The 19,061-nt window shown below is 36.6% G+C and overlaps 1 protein-coding gene across 1 annotated transcript in view; it reads right to left on the reverse strand.

The window, feature by feature from the left end:
- Positions 1-960: 960 nt before the first annotated feature.
- ARHGAP18 (Rho GTPase activating protein 18) overlaps positions 961-19,061 on the reverse strand; it is a 64,828-nt gene continuing 46,727 nt past the window's right edge. Inside the window, exons 9-15 of the mRNA XM_084283464.1 lie at positions 17,052-17,211; positions 14,442-14,524; positions 12,981-13,187; positions 12,036-12,182; positions 7,208-7,332; positions 5,923-5,984; positions 961-3,235 (exon numbers count right to left, since the gene is read on the reverse strand). Coding sequence (XP_084139590.1) covers positions 3,144-3,235; positions 5,923-5,984; positions 7,208-7,332; positions 12,036-12,182; positions 12,981-13,187; positions 14,442-14,524; positions 17,052-17,211 — 876 coding nt within the window. The 3' untranslated portion in view covers positions 961-3,143. The remainder of the gene's footprint in view (positions 3,236-5,922; positions 5,985-7,207; positions 7,333-12,035; positions 12,183-12,980; positions 13,188-14,441; positions 14,525-17,051; positions 17,212-19,061) is intronic.

Raw genomic sequence — 19,061 nt, forward strand, 5'->3', positions numbered from 1 at the left:
TATTGGCGATACAGCAGATTTTTAAAACAGTTTTTGGAGGATTATATTCGGTTTCTACAAATCAGATTGATTTCGCCCCTTCTGGCTGCAGGCAAGCCATTTATGAACAGTTTTCCCATCTGCTAAATGGAGATGAGAAGTACTTACCTGTCTCAGATGCAGTCTGTGTGCAAACACAAATAATGGTTTTAAGATCCTATAAGCATTTCTCTACATAAAAAAAAAATTATTGTGAACACTGCTATAAAATTAGTGCAATACACATTTCATTCTTTTTGCGTGGCTGCAACCTTTCAGAAATAGAAGTACAACAGAGATCTAATCCTTAGATATATTTACGTGCATTAGAGGAAATCACTCAGCAAATCTCTCACCAAGTTAGATTTCTGCTGCAATTTAACTCTTAAATGCTTACTAAATGTGTGTGTTTTATTGAAGCTTTCCAGAAACACCAGGTAGATGGCATCAGAGGGGACCACTGAGGCCCCTGCTCCAGCAGGGCGGCCCTGAGCAGGGTGCCCAGGTGGCCTCTGGAGGTCTCGGAGAAGGGCAGCCCAGAAGCCATGGAGGTGGCAGGAAGCTGGGGGCTGGTGGCACTTAATTCTTGGGTGCTGAGGGGTAGAGAGACGGAGGTTTCAGTGGGCACCCAGCAGGCAGCTGGTCCCTTGCCTCGCAAGGTGTTACCTCAGGGTGCTGGGCAGCCTGCATGGCCTGCTGCGGCCTTCACCCCCGGGGCTGTGAGGCTGCTGTTAACATACCGAGTAGGCTCTCTCTTCACACACAAAACTACAAAACTACCTGCAAAGATGTAAACTGTGAAATTAAAAAGCAACCGCCGCTTGGTGTCGTTTGTGTTTTGCATGCTAACACAATAAATGAGAAGAGAATTCAGAAAAAAAAAACATATTTAATTATAAAAGAGCTTTTTAAATTAAAAAAGATAATGGCACTAAACCAGAAACAAAGTTATTTAAAAGATCATAGCCAGAGGGTGGTTGTAATTTTACGCTGAAACTGTACAGCTGTTCTATCCTCTGCACTTTGCTCCTGCTTAAAATAACAGCTAGCACTGCAGTAGCAAGCAATCTTTTACAGAACTATAAAGAACACACATCATTTTTGTATTACATGACAAAACATCTTCTATTTATTACATTAGATTCATAAATATTTACCTAAGTATTTCACCGTTTCTCTGTCCCTTACGTTCAAAGGACAGCGAGTGTGTTTTGTTCTATTGACAAAAACTATTTGTTTCACGGGGTTTGCCCATAATGGCACAGTGCAACAGCATGTAGGGGTGCCCGACAAGATGGAGCAGCAGGGGCAGTACAACCACATTAGAACAATTTCGCATTTCATTCACCCTGCATTTGAGAATCCTTCCCTACATGCTCTCCCTATCAAGACAGCTGTTAAAAAACAATAAATACTTACACCCCCCAAATTGTTCGTATGCTGTGGATAACTAATCAGTAGGTGCCTAATTTTTTGATGACCTTTTAGAGTTTTCTTTCACTGCTTGTACAGAAAATGGAGAGTTCCAGTGGTTATTTTGGGAACAGCCCAGGGCCCATATCCAAAGCTCAGCAGAAAGGCCCTTCATTCCTTTAATCAGCTTTGATCAAGTCAAAAAAAAAAAAATCTAATCCAGTCCTTGATTGTATGTAGAATATTCCCTAACAGGTCAATATAATCGTGTGTGCATTGAAAGAAAATATTTAGCTCCTAAGCTATAATTTCACAGTAGTTACTTCAGGTAGTCAGCACACAGGTATGAGCACTTAAGCACTGGTGAGCTAGTTTTCAAATAAATTGTAAAGCGGTACACAGGTTAGTGAGCCCAAAGTATTGCTGTGGGACCTGGGCTCTGAAGCTACAGTCCACAGCTCTTCGTGCTGCAATAAGCCATGTCAGTCTATAATTCATTATCAGCGAATTCCACAGGGAGCTTTCAGTCTTTCCCTTGCAAAGAGAAGGATTTGCAATTGTTCATTGTTGGATTATTAATTTTTAAGTGGTTTAGACAGTATCAGTCAAGGAAATCAGGACTTGATTTCTAGCCTCATCTATGATAGCCCAGATGGTAGATAACATCCAAAAAGCCTACATAAACTCCACAGCAGACCTTTACACTGATTTTGAGTGAAAGGTTGGTGGTTTGCTAGCTATGAAACCAAGCCTACAGTTTCTCTCCACAGCTATTTTATTTTATTAATCCTGAAAGTTTTTATTGTGCTAGTAATTGGCAGGTTTTGGCAGTTCACAAAATGCTCTGCATTCTATCAGATGTCCTAAAAACCTGGAACCAGTTTATGCAACATGTCTGCATTATCACTGCTGAAAAACCTAGAGGTCTTTCTAGTAGATGACAATATTCCAGAAAGGACACTGCCAGGAGTGGTGAGCTTCAAAATTACTCACCTTGTCATATGGTCCTATTAAAAAAATAGTATCAAGAATACAATCAACCAGAATAAGAATAAAAAATATTTAAAATATCTAGCAAAAAAAGCTGCATAGAAAGCATTTTCACAGTCATTGTTGTTGTTGTTGTTGTTTTCCAAATAGTTTTTTTTTTTTTCATTTAGAAAGTGAAAAAATTAGGATTTCCAAAGACAAAATATATTGTGTTGCAGGTTTTTCCTGTGAATTTCACACTTACTTGGGAAACAGTTTTAAATATTTTTAATACTGTACCATCCAGAAGTGCTGATCAGGATTTGGTTCTCCAGTGTAATAACACTGCAAAAACCTACATGAACACACACTTCTACACAAACAGATTGTAAATCTCTAATATAAAGAGGTTAAGCATCTGTTTGAAAAATAAATTCTTCCGAAACAAAGCCTACCAGATGGGCGTATCATCAAGGTAGATTAGTGCCATTAAAATATTTAACTGACTTATTCTCATAACACAGTTTTCCCACTCATTTGTTATCTCTGATATTTTGCTGTAAGTAAAAGTGAAAATTTACTGGTAATCACTGTTGGGTTTCCACCACCTTATTTTTTTAAACAAGGTAGTTTTCTATTAATACATATAATACAGTTGAATGTCGAAAGGACAAGCTATCCCTTTGAAACATTCAGCATTAAAAGTCCACAGGTTGTTTGTTCTTTTGCCATTTGTTGTGAGCTTAACTCTGCTTAGGTTTTATAACCCACTCAGCATTTGGGTTGAGCTGGTATAGGTCCTTCATGTAGGTATCATCATCAAGGCAACGTTCCCCTAGGAAGAAGAAAAAAAAAAAAAAAAAAGGTGTGTGGTTACATTAGTATCAACAACAACAACAAAATGAAATTATTTTCAAAGTTGCTGCTGTGATCCACTTAGTTTTTTAAGCTACCTCTGTGGTATTTAACAATGGACAACACAGCTAAAGCCTAGAAGCGCTCTTATCTTTCCCATGTCTAGGGGAAGAAGTGGAGCAGAGATGGAGGGAGGGAGGAAAGAAAGCAGGGACGAACTTCCTACAGCTTGGGGAAGCTGTAGGAAGTTCAACTTTGTGGCACTGTGTCTGATTCTTCATGCAGACCAAGTGCATGGGAGCTCCCCTGTGTGAAAGTTTTAAAAAAAGAAAGCAGGGTCCTGGTTCTCTTGTGGTTAATTCAAATTTGCATGGAAGCCCACTAAATTTCAGGTTATTCTCCCTTTCTGAAATAGAAAGTTTGAGCAAGGTTTGTCCTTGCTAAGAAGGCATTACTCCCCATCCTGCTCGTCTTGGTTAGTACTTCTGGATAGCACTTGCAATGGTTACTATCAAAGGAGGGAAAAGCAGGACAATGGTTTTGGTGCACTACAAGCAATTAATTTATGTCGAGTAGCTATGACGAAAATACCATATGCTGATCCAGCAAGATCTGCTTACTCCCCCCATTACCCCACAGGCAAAGCATCATCTCATGCATTTGCAGACGTGCATCACAGCTCCTCTTCTACTCTGCCGTGCAAGCGGTTGGGCTAAATGGCTTGCAACCTCTTTAATGTGCCAGCCAGACGTTTTTGAAATATGTTCTCCTAAAGCAGGAGGCAAGCAGAGGTGCTACACTGCAGCCAGGTCTGCCTGCCAGCTGTCTGGACACCCTGCTCACAGCAGGCAAGCCAGCAAGACTCCCTGCTTGAGTAGGCTCCCTCTGCTCTCTCCACCCCCTCTCAACGCCAGGTCCTGTCCTTCCTCTGGCATTTTTATCCCAGCCTGTGTGCCATGTATCACCCATGTTTCTGGACCAGCCCCTCAATGGGAGCACAAGGACAGTGAGTTATCATTTCTGTATCCATTCCTGGTCACAAAGCAATAGCAGAAGTTCTGCGCAGTGCCTGGAAGCCGTACAGTGTACTGAGTACTCAAAAAAAATAAAGTCCGGAGACTTCACCAGCCCCATCTGCTAGGGGAAAGGATGGCAGCATTGCTCATGTTGTAATTATGAGTGGAAGCACAGAAGTGTATTATGAGCCTGTCAAGTCTTCTCCCATTTCGGCTCCCTGTGCATGAGTCAGTCCCATTGGGCAGAAGAAAAGAAACAGAAGATCAGGACAGCTGGTTTTACCTGTACAGCAGGTAAAAATCAGGGAGCTTCTCTTATCTCAGCTGAGAGCATTAATAAAGACTAGCATTTGTAAGAGGTGATTAAAGTTAAAATTGTCTGTTAATAAGTCATTCAGACCAAGGAAGCATCTAAACTTTCTAACCGACTCCATAATAAAAATAAATAAATAAATCTACAACTGGCCACATATTTGCTCCAAGAGAGACGTATAGTTTCCGTCACATGTTTAAGTGATACTAGCTTGTTCCCGTTTCACAGGAGTTCTGTTGCAAAAACTTTTTCTAAAACAGTAACACCTCTATGTAATAAAAGAGATAGTCCCCTCCTTTAAAACAGTTGTACATCTGGGAGCACAAGCTGTTTAACAGGCACGGCAAATGTGCATACATACTGGATATGCAAGAGAGCAGATAATATGTTCATCTGGCATCCGCATATCTTAGTAACTTATTTTTTGCCTTCAGACTTTGTAAAAACACTAAAACATATCTTCTGTAGGGAAAGTAAGAAAGTGTTATTTTTTATTTAAATTTAATTTTTTCAGTTTAGAAAAACTGATTTGAAGTAGTAGAAAGATAAAAGGGAAAAACGCTAAAAACAGCAATTACATACAGGATTTTAAATTGCAGAGTACAAAAGTACTGGGTATTCATGGAATTTTAAAGCTTCAAATAAAGTATAAAAGGCCATGCTTCAAAAGGAAAAAGCAAATGTAAGATGTTCAATACAATACAGAAGTTCAGTACAGAAGTGTTTTCTAGTTTTTTTTTGGTTTGTTTTCTCAGTATAAGAAAAATACTGTGATTGGGAACTGATTCCTAGTGTAAAAGTACTTTTGCATTCATCAAGGGAAATTTTAGAACTGCTTTCAAAATCATCCTTTGGACTTAACCTTGCTGATCTGCTATTTGCTTTAATCAATGGTTACACAGAGCAGGATAGACTAACTGTCCTTCATCACTAGGTCACTTTTCTGTTTCAGTGGTTATTTCCCTGTAGGAACCTGCAAGCAAAACTCTAATGCAGAGCTTAAAGGGCTGTAAGTTCATTTATTACGCCTCAATACAAAGAGATGAAGAAGATGAACTTCAAGCACCTTTCTATTCAACCTTTTTATGCTTCTTCATTGTACATATGTACCAGGAACACCTGTAACAGCAGCCATCTTCCTCTAGGAGAGATAATAATGTACTACTAATATGATGATCATATCACCTTTTCTGCTTCCTTCTCCCCAAGGTTAACTTTCTGTCTCAGTGTCAGGGAGAATTAGGGATGTGAATAAATGCAATCACTCAGTGAAGTGCACGGACAAAGCGCCAAGCAATCTTATTATAGCAAGAGAAGTTGTTCAGAAGCCATCCTTACCAATATTTCCTCCTATTTCATAAAGAAAGACCTCTTCTTTCTTGAGTGTTTGAACATTTCCACTGTCAGGAACAGAAAACACTGATTAACTGTATTGCAAAAGAGCTTGCGCACCAACCACTGAGACACGTCTGGGAGAAGTTATGCTAATTAAGATTAGCAGTGGACCAGTTGTAAACCCTTTGTGTTTATACTCATTTAGTGATACAGTAAGTGAACAAGAATACCCATGCATGCCAGTGCAAATGAATAGTCCTGCAAGTGAGCAATAAACTACAGAAAAGGCATAACAAGATAGGCATGAAGAAACTGTGGATTTTAGAAAAGCATTCCATTGTTATTAGCAAGCAGCCTGATATTTACCCTCTAATTTTTCTTTCACTGCTGCTGCAAAAATAAGTACTCCCCTTACACACTTCACATTTCTGAAAAAGCCAAGTGGTTGGGTAGGGGAAACCACATTCTTGCTGTTTATAATTTTGATGCAACTAAAAGTAGTAAAAAAACAGACAGTGGAAGAATAAAGTCCCCAAATTATCAAGAGATTTTATTTTTCTCACTGCTTAACTGTAATAAAATATGCTTTGGTGCAGCCAGAAAATAGCTTTCTGTCAAAAGTTTAAGCCCCTGTAAACAGCATTTAGGAAAAAGTGGCTTACTGATCTCAACCAGAGCATCATGTTATTCCTTTAGCATGAATAGTTATATATGATGCACGTGTGTTAATTCTTTGATGTTAAGTCTATTCTGATTTCTTACTATGCCCATATACATATATATATATATGTGTATATAGTAGATGTAAAAGCTTGATTAAAACTTTTCCCTTTCTAAATGGATTTGGATGACTCAAATGTAGCTTTCCTTTAAATAAATGCACAAGCAACATTTTCACATATTTATATTCCAAAACCTATAATACAGTTATATATAAATGGATTTTTAGTTAAATGCTTTATTTCTCTTTTTCTCATTTCTTTCTCCGACTTACCTTTTGGAGATCCTTCCTGCTTCCAGAATGTTACAAACGTATTCCTTACCCATCAGACTAAATAGCAGTTAATCTTCTATTAATAGCACTCATGCATTCCTGAAGGCTTCATGAGTTTTAGTGGTATTAGAAACACTAGGTTAATTCCTCACGCATGTATTCTAACAGGATAGATTTGACCCTACTATTCATGAACTCATTTGGATTCAAAGTGTTTTAAGACTTTTTTCCTTGATAGAAAATATGAAAATCCACTTTTCCTGATAAGTTAAGAAAATAAAAATATGTTTGTACCTTTTCTGGCTGAGAAACCTGGCTACTATATCACTGGCTTTCAGTTCTTCTGTCAGCTGTATTGCCATGGAAACTTTCGAAAGATGAGGCGCTTGCACCCGTATCACTCCCTGAGGAACATCAGCCTGTAAAGCAATAATGGTGTTGGAACAAAGCTGCTAGCAGCTGGCTTTGATGAGTTTCTCGAAATACAGTATGGAATAAGTAACAGTACAGTGCTCTGTAAGTGCACTCCACTACTGTCTACTGCACTTCGCTGCAGAAATATGAGAACTACACAGAAATTCAGTAAATTACATCAGAACTTCAAATCTCTTTTTAACAGCAAGAAAAACTTTAGAAAAAAAAAGAACAGTAGTATTTATTTTTTTTTCAAATATGTTAAGAATAACAATAACAAATACCACTCTATTAAGAAAACTCTCAGGTATGATAAGAAGCGCATAAGATTGATATGGAAAAGACTTGCTGTAGGCATGAATGCCAGGCAACTCTTCCATACCACCCCTATGAAAACTTCCACGAGAAACCTTTCCATTTTCATTTAAACTGATCTTCATGGAGGAAAAAAAAAATCACAAAGTATTCATGGGTCATTCTACTTTAAATGATTCCTCTTTTCAGGAAGTATCATTTCCTTTTAACACAAGTATTCACTACAGCAGCTTTTTATCTCTACTTTTTTATTCTCCAGAATATATTCTGATAGCCAACCTGCAGGTATGACTACATAATGGATTTGTATTTTATTTCTACTCAGAAATCCTTGATGATGAATATCAGTCATATTACTTACAGAGAAAGAGGGCTCCAAAGGATGTTTTTTCGGTTCAACTTACAGTACATGCAATTGAAATCACAGAAGGCATAATTTAGTTGTGAATAAGGTCCTAATTTCTGTTCCTGAAAATCTTAAGGTAATTTTTCTATTCGTATTACCATTTACCAGAATGTATTCATTTTGATAGGAAAAGAAATGTAAAACTATCAGTAGCCAAGGTTGATTATGACAGTCCATTCCCTTCTTTTTTTTTTTCCCCACTGTTTACTGCAATTTTAAGGCTGAACATTTCTTCTTCCAAAATCAACGAACAAATCTGGGCACCTAGGAATCTAGAATAGTTTCTCTGAAACCATCTGAACTAGACTAATAGACAACAAGTGTAACTGTGATCAGAATCAGAAGCACAGCTTCACAGCACAGCTTGAGAAAGGCTCATTAACATACATAGGTGATTTGCTATGGTAAGTAATTTTAACCAGACAATCCTTCTGTATCTGGTCCTTTTATTATCAATTTTAAAAATAATAGACATAATAATGTCTATGTATGTTTATTTATGTCTAAACCATTAAGAATTAGCAAACTGAGAATTTCATAGTAAACATGCAATCAAAGATTCATCAGGCTGCAGCTGATCTCAGAAAGCAATTCCCTGTATCTATCTTTAAGGCCTCCACCTATTGAAATAATGGCTGTAGCTATTCACTAGAAAGCTAACTCCTGTTTAAACATCTTTTACCATTTTTCAAACTGTTGGGATCATACTTTCTGGCAAAAGGAAAGGAAACTTTCAAGGATGCAAAGGTTATTTAATAACTGGTCTTTCATGAAATTCAGCGCGGTAAATTTTTTTCATTTTAGTACACAATTCTGTGTTAGTTTGTCTAATGGGACATGGATTAGCAGGAACCTATATTTTTAGTTAATAATCTGGAATTACAGTGGACAACAAATTCAGCAAGGGTCAATAAATTTATACTGTGAAAATTCAAACATGTTATACAAACGGAATGGCTATAGGACACATTGGTTTTTCTAACCTGTATTAGTGACACCCAGTACCATCGCATTGTGCCACCAACACGACTGCTATTTTGGAACAATAATGACAGGAATATAGTGACAGATGGTATAAATCTGGCTATGCTAATAGTTAAATACCTAGTCCTGAGAGCATCTTTCTTTGCCTGGCTTTGGGCACAACGCACACCAACAGCAACATAAAGACTTGCTCCCTAACACAAACATGGGCTGTAGAGCTGTATGTGTAGGTGCTCTAAAAAGCAATCAGCCTTCATGAGCCCCATTAACTGCTCTTCCTGCTGTACAGAGATTTTGCCCCAAATCTGCTCCCCTTGCACAATAATTTCTGTTTAACCTCTGTCTTAAAAGAAGAAATGTCATTGAGTGAAAGGCCTCATCAGAGATGAGATGAAATTTTATCCTTTATGCAGATTAACAAGTGAGCTGATTGTCATTGAGAATGCTGATACTGTGATATTTCTGAACATTATGGAAGTGACACAAGCTCTGGTTGTATATGTTTTAACTACATGTGGTACCATAACATGTGGTAGAAAATAGCAACTTTCACTTAGTTTTTATTCAGCTGCAAGCAGGATGATTAACTTCTAAAAGTTACAAACAGCTTTCTCCAGAGCGGTGATTCACCAAAAGTTTAAGTACCTCACTTGCCAACTAAGAGTGGAGTTCAGTTCACAAACTGCACAGTTAGATCACCTCAATTTCAAATTAAGTCAATTCAAATTGAAAAAAAAAAAAAAAAAAAGAAAATAAAAAAAAGTGTGTTTTGTTTTCTTAAAGAACTGAGTTAATTTTAGCTATATGGAAAAATGTATAAAAGTCATTTACAATGAAGCCATTTCATATTTGGGAATACGATTTTAAGAGTACTTGTTCTCAGGCACCCCAGTTATGGAATGCTTTGAATAAGAATGAAGGATTTCACAAAAAATCTACCATTTAATTTTGCAGGGAATCCCCAGAGATTTCTAGGGCTTAAAGAAAATTCTTTAAAAGCAACTTTACATTTATGTTTGGGGATGAAGTTTGGGTAAGTATTACATGACATTCCAGTCTTAGCTCTCTAGTGGGTTAAAAAGGCATATTTTACTACAAAAATCAACAGCACTGAATTATAAAAAATCCTCTGAGGATTGCAAAGGCACTTGCCTATTTCAGTGTATTTGCTGTTATTTCCATGTTGAACAGAGGATGGCAGCATTTCTTTAAGTGTCAGCTCATGTTAATTCAGCTGAATTGTATTCAAAGAATCCTCTTTTTATTAGACAGTATAAAACAAATGTCAATATTTAATTAGCTTTATTTTAAAATTGTAGATAATATCAGATTCTGTGTATAGATTCCTTCAAATATATTCAAGTAAATATGAAAATATGCCTAGGTATCACCCAAGGAATTAATTCATTTCAGACAATTAACGATGTGTCAAATAATGCATACAAAAGGAACCTTATTTAGGTATAGACAGGATATAGGTATATGGTTCTAGCAGATGTTGGCTGCAAATAAGGATCCATCTTTTTTCAGATTAAAAAAAAAAAGAAAAAAGAAAAAGTATGCTTATAGGATCAAACCAGGCAGATCCGGCAGATATTACAATATATTCACCATATTCTATTTTTTATCTTAATATGATGTTAACAAACTGCTTTTAGCAGAATATGACAACCCCTTTTCTTTTCTTTTTTTTTTTCTTTAATAAGAGTTTGCCATGCACATGCTTGATGAGATTCTGACCAATGCATTTTTACAAGCTACCACAAGATGTCTCTAATTCACCGGAATCTTCAATATGACCTCAACCCATAAAACAGTACTTTTGTAGCACCTTAATCCAGTAAGTATTCCGTATGTTATGGGGTCACATATATTTGATTCTATCTGTATTTAAAATATTGGAAAAACGTATTTCAAATGCATTATAATTTAGATGCTATTCTGTATAGTCTAATAAGCTTTATCAATTGTAATTATTAACTTCATTAAGATTGTAAATAATAAGCAATTTCAAGAAGCATGAGATATATTTTTGAAAAGTCAGTGGGAGGAGCTCAATTAAAATACTTCTGAAGTAAAGGAAAATAATGACACTATATTGCCAAGGAACTTTTTTTGTATTTTTTCAAGAGTTATGAACTGTTGTTCATAATGTGTACATGCCTTGACATCATTGATGGGCCTAGCAGTAGTCACTTACTGAACTAAAGGTTGTATTCACATGGGTAAGTTGGGAGTGGACACTTGGACAATAGCTAATTAAGAAACAGTTTATCAGTTTTCACATTTGTTTTGTCTTTTGTTGTTGGTAGTGGTTTTGTTTAGTTTTGCTTGTTGGTTTTATTTTGAGGGGGATAGAAGGAGAGGAGAAGGGGATAGCAGCTGTGCATGCTCTAGCATGCTTCACATTACCAGGAATACTTAAATTCACTGAGACAGAGCTCAGTGGTGTGGGAGCTCCTATGGGCGTGAGAATTAAATACCAGCTTAGTTTCCAAACACTGTTAAATATGAAATACTGCAACCTTGTAGAGAGTTTGCATTTTGTTTTGTTTTTTAAGTAAACACACAGAGTTCCGTTAGACAGAAATGCATCTAAACCCTGGTACAATAACAAGTGTCACAACACTTGTTCTCTCTATAAATACTGACCTAACCTACTACTGTTTCAGATGCCCAAATTGAAACGATCTATGGGATTATCATTTTTCAAATAGAAATATTAGAAATAGGAAAAAAATAAAAATAATAAAGAAAAAATAAAGAACAAATAGAAATAAAAAAAATAGAAATAGAAATATTTTGAAAAATAGGGAGAAAAAATAAACAGCCCAACCTTCCAAATGTGCCATTCTGGTAACCCATAACTATGAAACCCATATATTAACCTGCTATTTATTGAAACTCTGTGATAAATAAATGCAGATATTCTCTCAGCTATAGCCTCTTTTTCACTAGAGATGGTAATCTTATTAATATAGTATTTCAGATATGTTTCCTTACATCGTTAGGGACCTTGTCCTGTTTCTCATGCTTTTCACGGTCATAAGCCATCTTTTTCAGAAGTTTCTTCATAGCTTTGTCTTTTTTCTCCTTCTTTTGGCTTTCAGCATTTTGTTTTCTCACTTGGTTAACAAGAAACTTGGGAATCTAGATGAATATAGATAGTAAGGTATATACATCACTTCCATAACTTATCAAACATTGTAAATTTACAGATTGTTAAGTAGAACTGGAAAAAAAATATCTATTTCTAGTAGAAATTAGATTCAAATAATACAAAGCTGTGAAACAATTTAAAAAACGCTACGCTTGTGATGTTATATTCAATTCAATAAGCTCTCAGAGGAAGAGAGTTAGAATCATAGTGTTTTTACTCTCCTCAGGAAAAAAAAAAAAACACTCAGCACATTTTACATTGTGCCATGGCGGTAGTAACTATTCCACATTTGCAGCAAAAGTCAAGATTGTTTAAAGTTCCTGATGGACAGCAAAGCTTGAAGTTCTCCAGCCTGTCTAAGTGAGAGCTTTGCTTGAGAACCATGACACAAGTTCATGTTTTTATTAAAGCATGTTTTATATAATACAAAGTCTGGCCCAAAAGAGAAATGGACTAACACACCATGTGTGCTATGAATATCTCTAAGCAGAAAAGAATAAATTCCTTGTAACAATGCCTACCAATAGGCCAAATACAAGGATTCCCCAAGGACTTATTTTTGAGTTCACTTATACTGAATACTAAAACTCTGACCATCAGACCTTAACTCCACCACAATATGTAAATATGATTCTGTTACACTCCTATCTTGCTACCTATGAGCAAGGCCCCAGCTGCATGGGGCTGATCTTTCTTTAAATCATGGAAATAAGTTCACTTTACTTCTTTGTTCAGATGCCTTGTTTGTGAAATTTATGTATTTTTTCCCCCCTTAGGAGTACACTTACTGTCCAGAGGAGTTTTTGGTGCTGAATCATAAAGCGCATGACATTTGCTGTTCCAGCTGCCATAACAAACTCGCTTTGCTCGATAGTCTTTGAGCCAAACCCATGAAATGTGAAAAGGTTTGGGGCCATCACCATTGCAACATTGTTTAGCGTCATTTTATTTTTGTCTCGATGATCAATTACCCTCTGGAGGAATTCAAGCAGTACCTGAAATTACAGCAGAACTTAAAGCTCAGCTTTGCACAAGAAAAAGACAGAATGAAACATGATGCTACACATTCTTGGAAAAATCTATTTATACCTTATAAAACTACATTAAAGCAATTAGAATAAGAAATGTGGATATGCTCCTTCACAAGACTGCAATGCAAGTTTTCTTTAAGTAATGAAGTAAATAATTCTTGTTAATTTTGTGGATAACATTTTTCAAAAATATTCAAGTGACTTTGAAGCCCTGTAGAGTAAGACTGCTTATGTAGGTGCATAAGTATCATCACACAGATACTTTTGAAAACATTACTATTGGCTTTTCTTAAATAGAAAGTGAACACAATAATGCCAGCTGTCATGGAAACATGGAATAGATAGTTCAGTGAGGTACACAACTCATGAGTAAACCGCACTGCATTGTGAATGAGAGGTAGCCAGTTACAAACCATCAGTCTTCAATTAATTCGGTTCCAGATATTTGTAACCCAAGCCAGGAACCCTCCTGAGTGCTTCCTCACAGTAAATAACTCAAAAAGGAAGCTATGTTTAAACAATAAGAACTAATAGGGTTTTTTTGGCTATAGTAGAAGATACTCTGCATTCCATACAAATCCTGCAAATTCATTTTTCATTGTAGCAAAATAGTAAGCACATTCTGAAAAAGATGGCTGGCTTTGCTACAAAAGGACAAGCCCAAATTGGATGTTTCCAAGAGTGATGTGCTGCAAGTATCAATAGGAAGTGTAAATTTCTTGCTTATTGGGTTGAAACACACAACATGGGCAAAAGTGAAGAATGAAACAAAAGAGCTAAACCTATTTCATAAAATGCAAATGTTCAGCCATAGTATTATAATCCTTTTTTTTTTTCTTTCTTTTTTGCATTGCAAATAATAACTGCTGCTGCTAAAATAAGGAAAAAACTTGTAAGAGAAGAAGTCATTCACTGTGAGATGATTATTACAATCTGGAAAAATTTCAAATAATACTTTTAAAGTCATTTGGGAGAAATTAGGGTCCTAAGTCATGGGTTGTTTTTTTTTGTTGTTGTTGTTGTTTGTTTTGTTTTTTAAAGTTCTGAGAAATAAAATTAAAAAAAAAAAAGAAAAAGAAAGAAAGAAAGAATCATTAATTCCAGCATTAACTTTGAACTCAAAAGAAGGATGCTAAAAGACAACATTGTTTGTCATAGTGCATAGTGGGTTCACAGAAACAGACAAAAGTGCAGGAAAAAAGCATTAGCAATTCTAACCTTCAGAGTGTCTCTGTTTGCTTCAGGTAGAAGGATAACCAAAAGATTCAAAGCTTGCAGCTGTTGTTTCTTCGTTGGAAGATCTGCCATTGAAGCACATGAACATTTTAAAATTATCATTTGTCAATTTGTCAAACAGCATGATTTTAAAGTGGAAACCTCTTGTAAAATGCTGAACACATACATATGGCTTGTTGTGATAGTATGACAAAGGACTGGCAGATCCTTCTTTTCTGATACTCATTTCCAAATGGTCTCATATGATTCAGTTGCTGTATGACTCAAAAATCTTCTGGCAGTCCTTTTTAGACACCTTGTGATTCTTTATTTTGCAGCATTATGAAGTAAAACTAGTCAGCTAATGGTTCCTCCCTTTTCAAGCCTGTGCCCCAGCATACAACAGGGTATCTTTAAAATTGCTGTCACAGTTTGTCTGACTGCCTAAACAGTTGCACTGTCTCCCAGGTCACCCCCGCAAAAGGAATACCACGGGTTGCTGAGTAAGGCAGGTCTCCAGTAACATGAGCAGCAGCAGCTGCAGTGGTAAACCAGTGGAATAAAGACAATAGCAGAGAAGCTTAACACATATCTGCAGCAGTAAATGTCATACTAAACGTGGCAAGCTTTAAGTAAAGAAGAATACCATTGCTTCTGCCATCTACCCAACTGCTAGGTGGTGAGTCATTCAGCCAAGATGCTGGATGAGCGCATCCCCCAATTTCTCTGCCTCCTCCCTAGGAGGGTTTCTAAATCCTGCCGGTGTGGAGCAGTGGAAAGTCCCAGCTCTCTTAGGTTTGTTGTTGTGATAAACTTCCTCCTGTCATGCCTTTGGGAAAGTGCTCTTGCAAGTCTTCTCAGCAGATTCCTAACAATCAAGCCATACATAACGCAGGTGAAGAAGGGGATACCTGCATCTGACCGAGTTTTATTACACTATTTCAAAGCTCAACAGGGCTGTTTTTGTGTATTCTAATGGGATTCCAACTGAACTGCTATTTCAAATACATTTCTTCCAAAACTGTTTGGGAGATACAGCCAATAAAAAGTTCATCTATGAAACAAAAAACAGCTTGCTGACTACTTTCTACCATAATAAAAAGTAGGGATATGAATAAATTAGTGGCAAATTATATAGTCATTTAAAACATACAAGCAGTGACAACAGTGTACCTGTGTGCTTAGAAAGACATACAATAAAAGCGAGGATTAAATTTAGCTCCAAAACCCCATGCCACAATGCTCAAAAAGCAATAAGAACCAACCTTTTATTTGGAAATTAAGTAAAAACACAACTGCAAAACAATTAAAATTCATTACTTAAATCATGGTTTTCCATCTGTTTACCTAAATAACGTTTTACTTTTAGTTCTTTAAGTTATTTAAATTAACAAGCTAGGTTGTTTAAATTAAGTCATTTAAATATTAAAAGTCTAACCACACTAATTAAACACACTCTTGAAAAATTCTGTTTACTGTCACAAAGATGGCCCTTTTTCTCTAACACCTAATCTCACTGCATGCACACAATGGGCAGACAATTTAAACAATAGTAGGCTATGAAGTGTTATGTCTGGTTTATATTATATCCTTTGGCTCCATGTATGTTGCATCCTGTTACCTAAGTATTTTCTGGATAAGTAAAACCACATAAGCCTTCAGACAGCTCAGGAGTGGCAAGCAGAAACCACCCTGGCTCCAATCAGTATCTGCTAAGTGGAACAACCTTGAGGAGCTGTTAGCTGCCAGCATCACTTGAAAACATTCTGGCCTGCTTTAATTTGCTGCTCATCGCTGCAAAATCAACACCACTATGTAACAGGCTTAAGCTCCAGCTCCTATGCACACCAACTGAATGGCCTGTGACCTTGAAAAGAGCTCTCATACTGGAGAGTGAAACAGCCAACAGTTAAGATTGACTGCCTGTCCACGGGAATTCCCTGAAAGTACCCTTAGAAATGAGCCATCATTCAGCCTACAAGAAGACAGGAAAAGATTTGTCTCAAACCAACACTCCTGTGTTGGCTGGAGAGCTAATGTCTGTGGATCATCACTCCACAAAGCTGCTTTCTTTCTATTACAACCAGTATGCTTACTGTCTTGGTGACCAGTTGGCAAGGAGGACATTTTCACAGGAACTTACTGATCTCAAGGGATCAAGGATGACCAGCAGTTCTGACAATTCTGGTCTAGCTTTTCCTGTTTAAAATGGATAAAATATCCTCCATGACTATGTTAAACAGTATAAACTACCGTTTGTTGGATTTTCTGCAGAACTATTGTATCTTTGCTATTGTTTTCTTTTGAAACAAATATTGTTTTGAAACAAATATTGTTAAATAGTTTTCTTATAACTCATCTATAATAGTTCTAAAGACTATTAGAAGCATATCAGAAAATGACAGTGTGCTTTTATGTGTAAACTACCAAAGTAGATGTTTCATGAAAAATGGTATTTGTACATTAGCAAAAATGTACCCATCTTTTTTGATGAGAAGTCCTATTTGTTCTTTTTTGGTTTCACAGAATATTAATGAAAATGCTGTTATAGCAAAGCACTTCTCTGCACTGGTATCACTTCTTTGCAACTGAGACAGAAAGGACACTACTCACTCTGTACATCTTGGAAAGCTTTGAGATATTCTACAGTTAGGAGTGGCTGAGGCAGTTCACGGATGAAGAATTTTAAAAGACTTGCTGCATCATGTTGCTTTACATTTTCCCAGTTGAAAGTCCCTTCATAAAATTTTGCTTCCAGTTCTTGGCAAAGAGTCTGAAAGGCAGTAGACAGAGAGAGTACCAATAACATTTGTCTGCTGGAAGTTATACCTTATATACATGGCAATATTTTCCTTACTTTGAAAGGGAAAAAAAAAAAGGAATATCTGAAATATCACTTAACTCCAGCTGCCACCGATCTTTTGCTACAAAAAGTTAAATTGGAGATCAGAAGCACTGAATGCAAACAAGTAGTAATAGGCAGCAGACTGCCAAACTATACAGGAAGAAACCCATGGGCCTGCCTCAGGGCCATATGGAATATAAGAACCAGATACCATATTCATTCATGTAAGAGTTATGGCTTCTCCTCCTCCCAAGAAATATTAAGATGTGGCTGTCATACTCAACCATCCTGAAACTACATACCAAAGGGTACTGATTTAATGTATGCATGACAATCTTCTTAGATAAATATGGCAATTATGCACACTGACATGCAGTTTCTTATCAAAACATACATTAAGGTGGGGCTGGTTCTCTTTTTAAAGTAAAGAGAAACGATTAGGATGACAGGATAGCTGGATGTCTTGCCATCTGTAGGGAACTTCATGCCTTTGGACACATAGACCTTTGTTTAGCACTGGATGTCAAGCTCTCTATGGAAGGGGACTGCAAAATATGTTGTTAAGAAGCAGAATAAACAGCATGATAGTCTCAATGACACCTTGTAAACCCCGCTCTTGTGACAGTACTACAACTGAACTACAAGCGATATTAAGCATGGGAACACTGCAATGTCCGAGCTGTTCTTAGTCCCCACATAAGCACCAGTCCCATTGCATGCACTTCATTTGTTTCCCAGTCTGGCAGAGCAGGAATCGGCCTCGGAATCCCTGTCCCAGTGAGGCCAGTGGCCCTGCAGGCACCTCTCAGCAAGCCTCTCCCTTCTTCTTGCCTAAGTTCTTCCAGACAGAGAACAAGACACGTGCTTGTTTTGCAAAGAATGTGAGACAAAGTGAGGGAAAATGCTACGGAAGAATGTGGCCTTAATTATTTATCTGGACAAGAAGGGCACATTGGATAGAGAGTACTAAATACATTTTTAAGATACAGTTCTCACTGAATTTAACTTTGTCTGAATGGAAAATGGATCTATTTCCAAAGAAAATGTGGACACTGAGATTGACACGAAAATTGGATGTTCTCAACTGTCCTCGGGGAAGATCTTCTGTCTCCAGGGATTACATAGGAGGTTCAAGGGTTGTAAGATACTAACTCAGATGTCTAAAGTCAAGTGGGTATCATTTCCTTCCCATCAACAAAAGCAAGCCTTAGAAAGGAAGATGAAAATTTCCACTCTAAGCCTTTCCAGCTCTTCCACCCACATTTAGACTAAATCACCGTGGCTAATACAGAATTAAACTACTAGATAAAACGGATTGTTTTATCAAAGAGACAAGAGCAGAAATGTCAACTATGCATCCTAAAGGACCAACTCTTAGGTTTTACAGTAAATGTATTCAACTATAGGGTATTGTAAATATGCAGTATATTTTCTTAATTATAAGTCTAAAATCTATAGAGTAAGATAGTGAATTTTTTTCTCTTCATATTGTCTACACCGTTCTGTGAAGATACATAAGAAGGAATATTTTTTTCTACAGGAGAAAAAAAGTTATATAATTTAATTATATAAATTATAAAATAAAAAATTATAATGTAAATTTTATTATATAACTTAATAAAATTAGAGAAAACATTGGTCCTTCAGTATGCCAAACTCTTTGTTTTCCTATAAAGTTTCCCATTTAAATAAGTAAAAGAATGTAACATCTTTGCTAACAAAACAATTACTTAATTCAAAGAAGCAGCTTCTGCAAATAAATAAGCAAAAAACTAATG

The sequence above is a fragment of the Netta rufina genome (assembly GCF_964035555.1).
Source record: "Netta rufina genome assembly, chromosome: 3".
In the NCBI taxonomy this organism is placed as follows: Eukaryota; Metazoa; Chordata; class Aves; order Anseriformes; family Anatidae; genus Netta; species Netta rufina.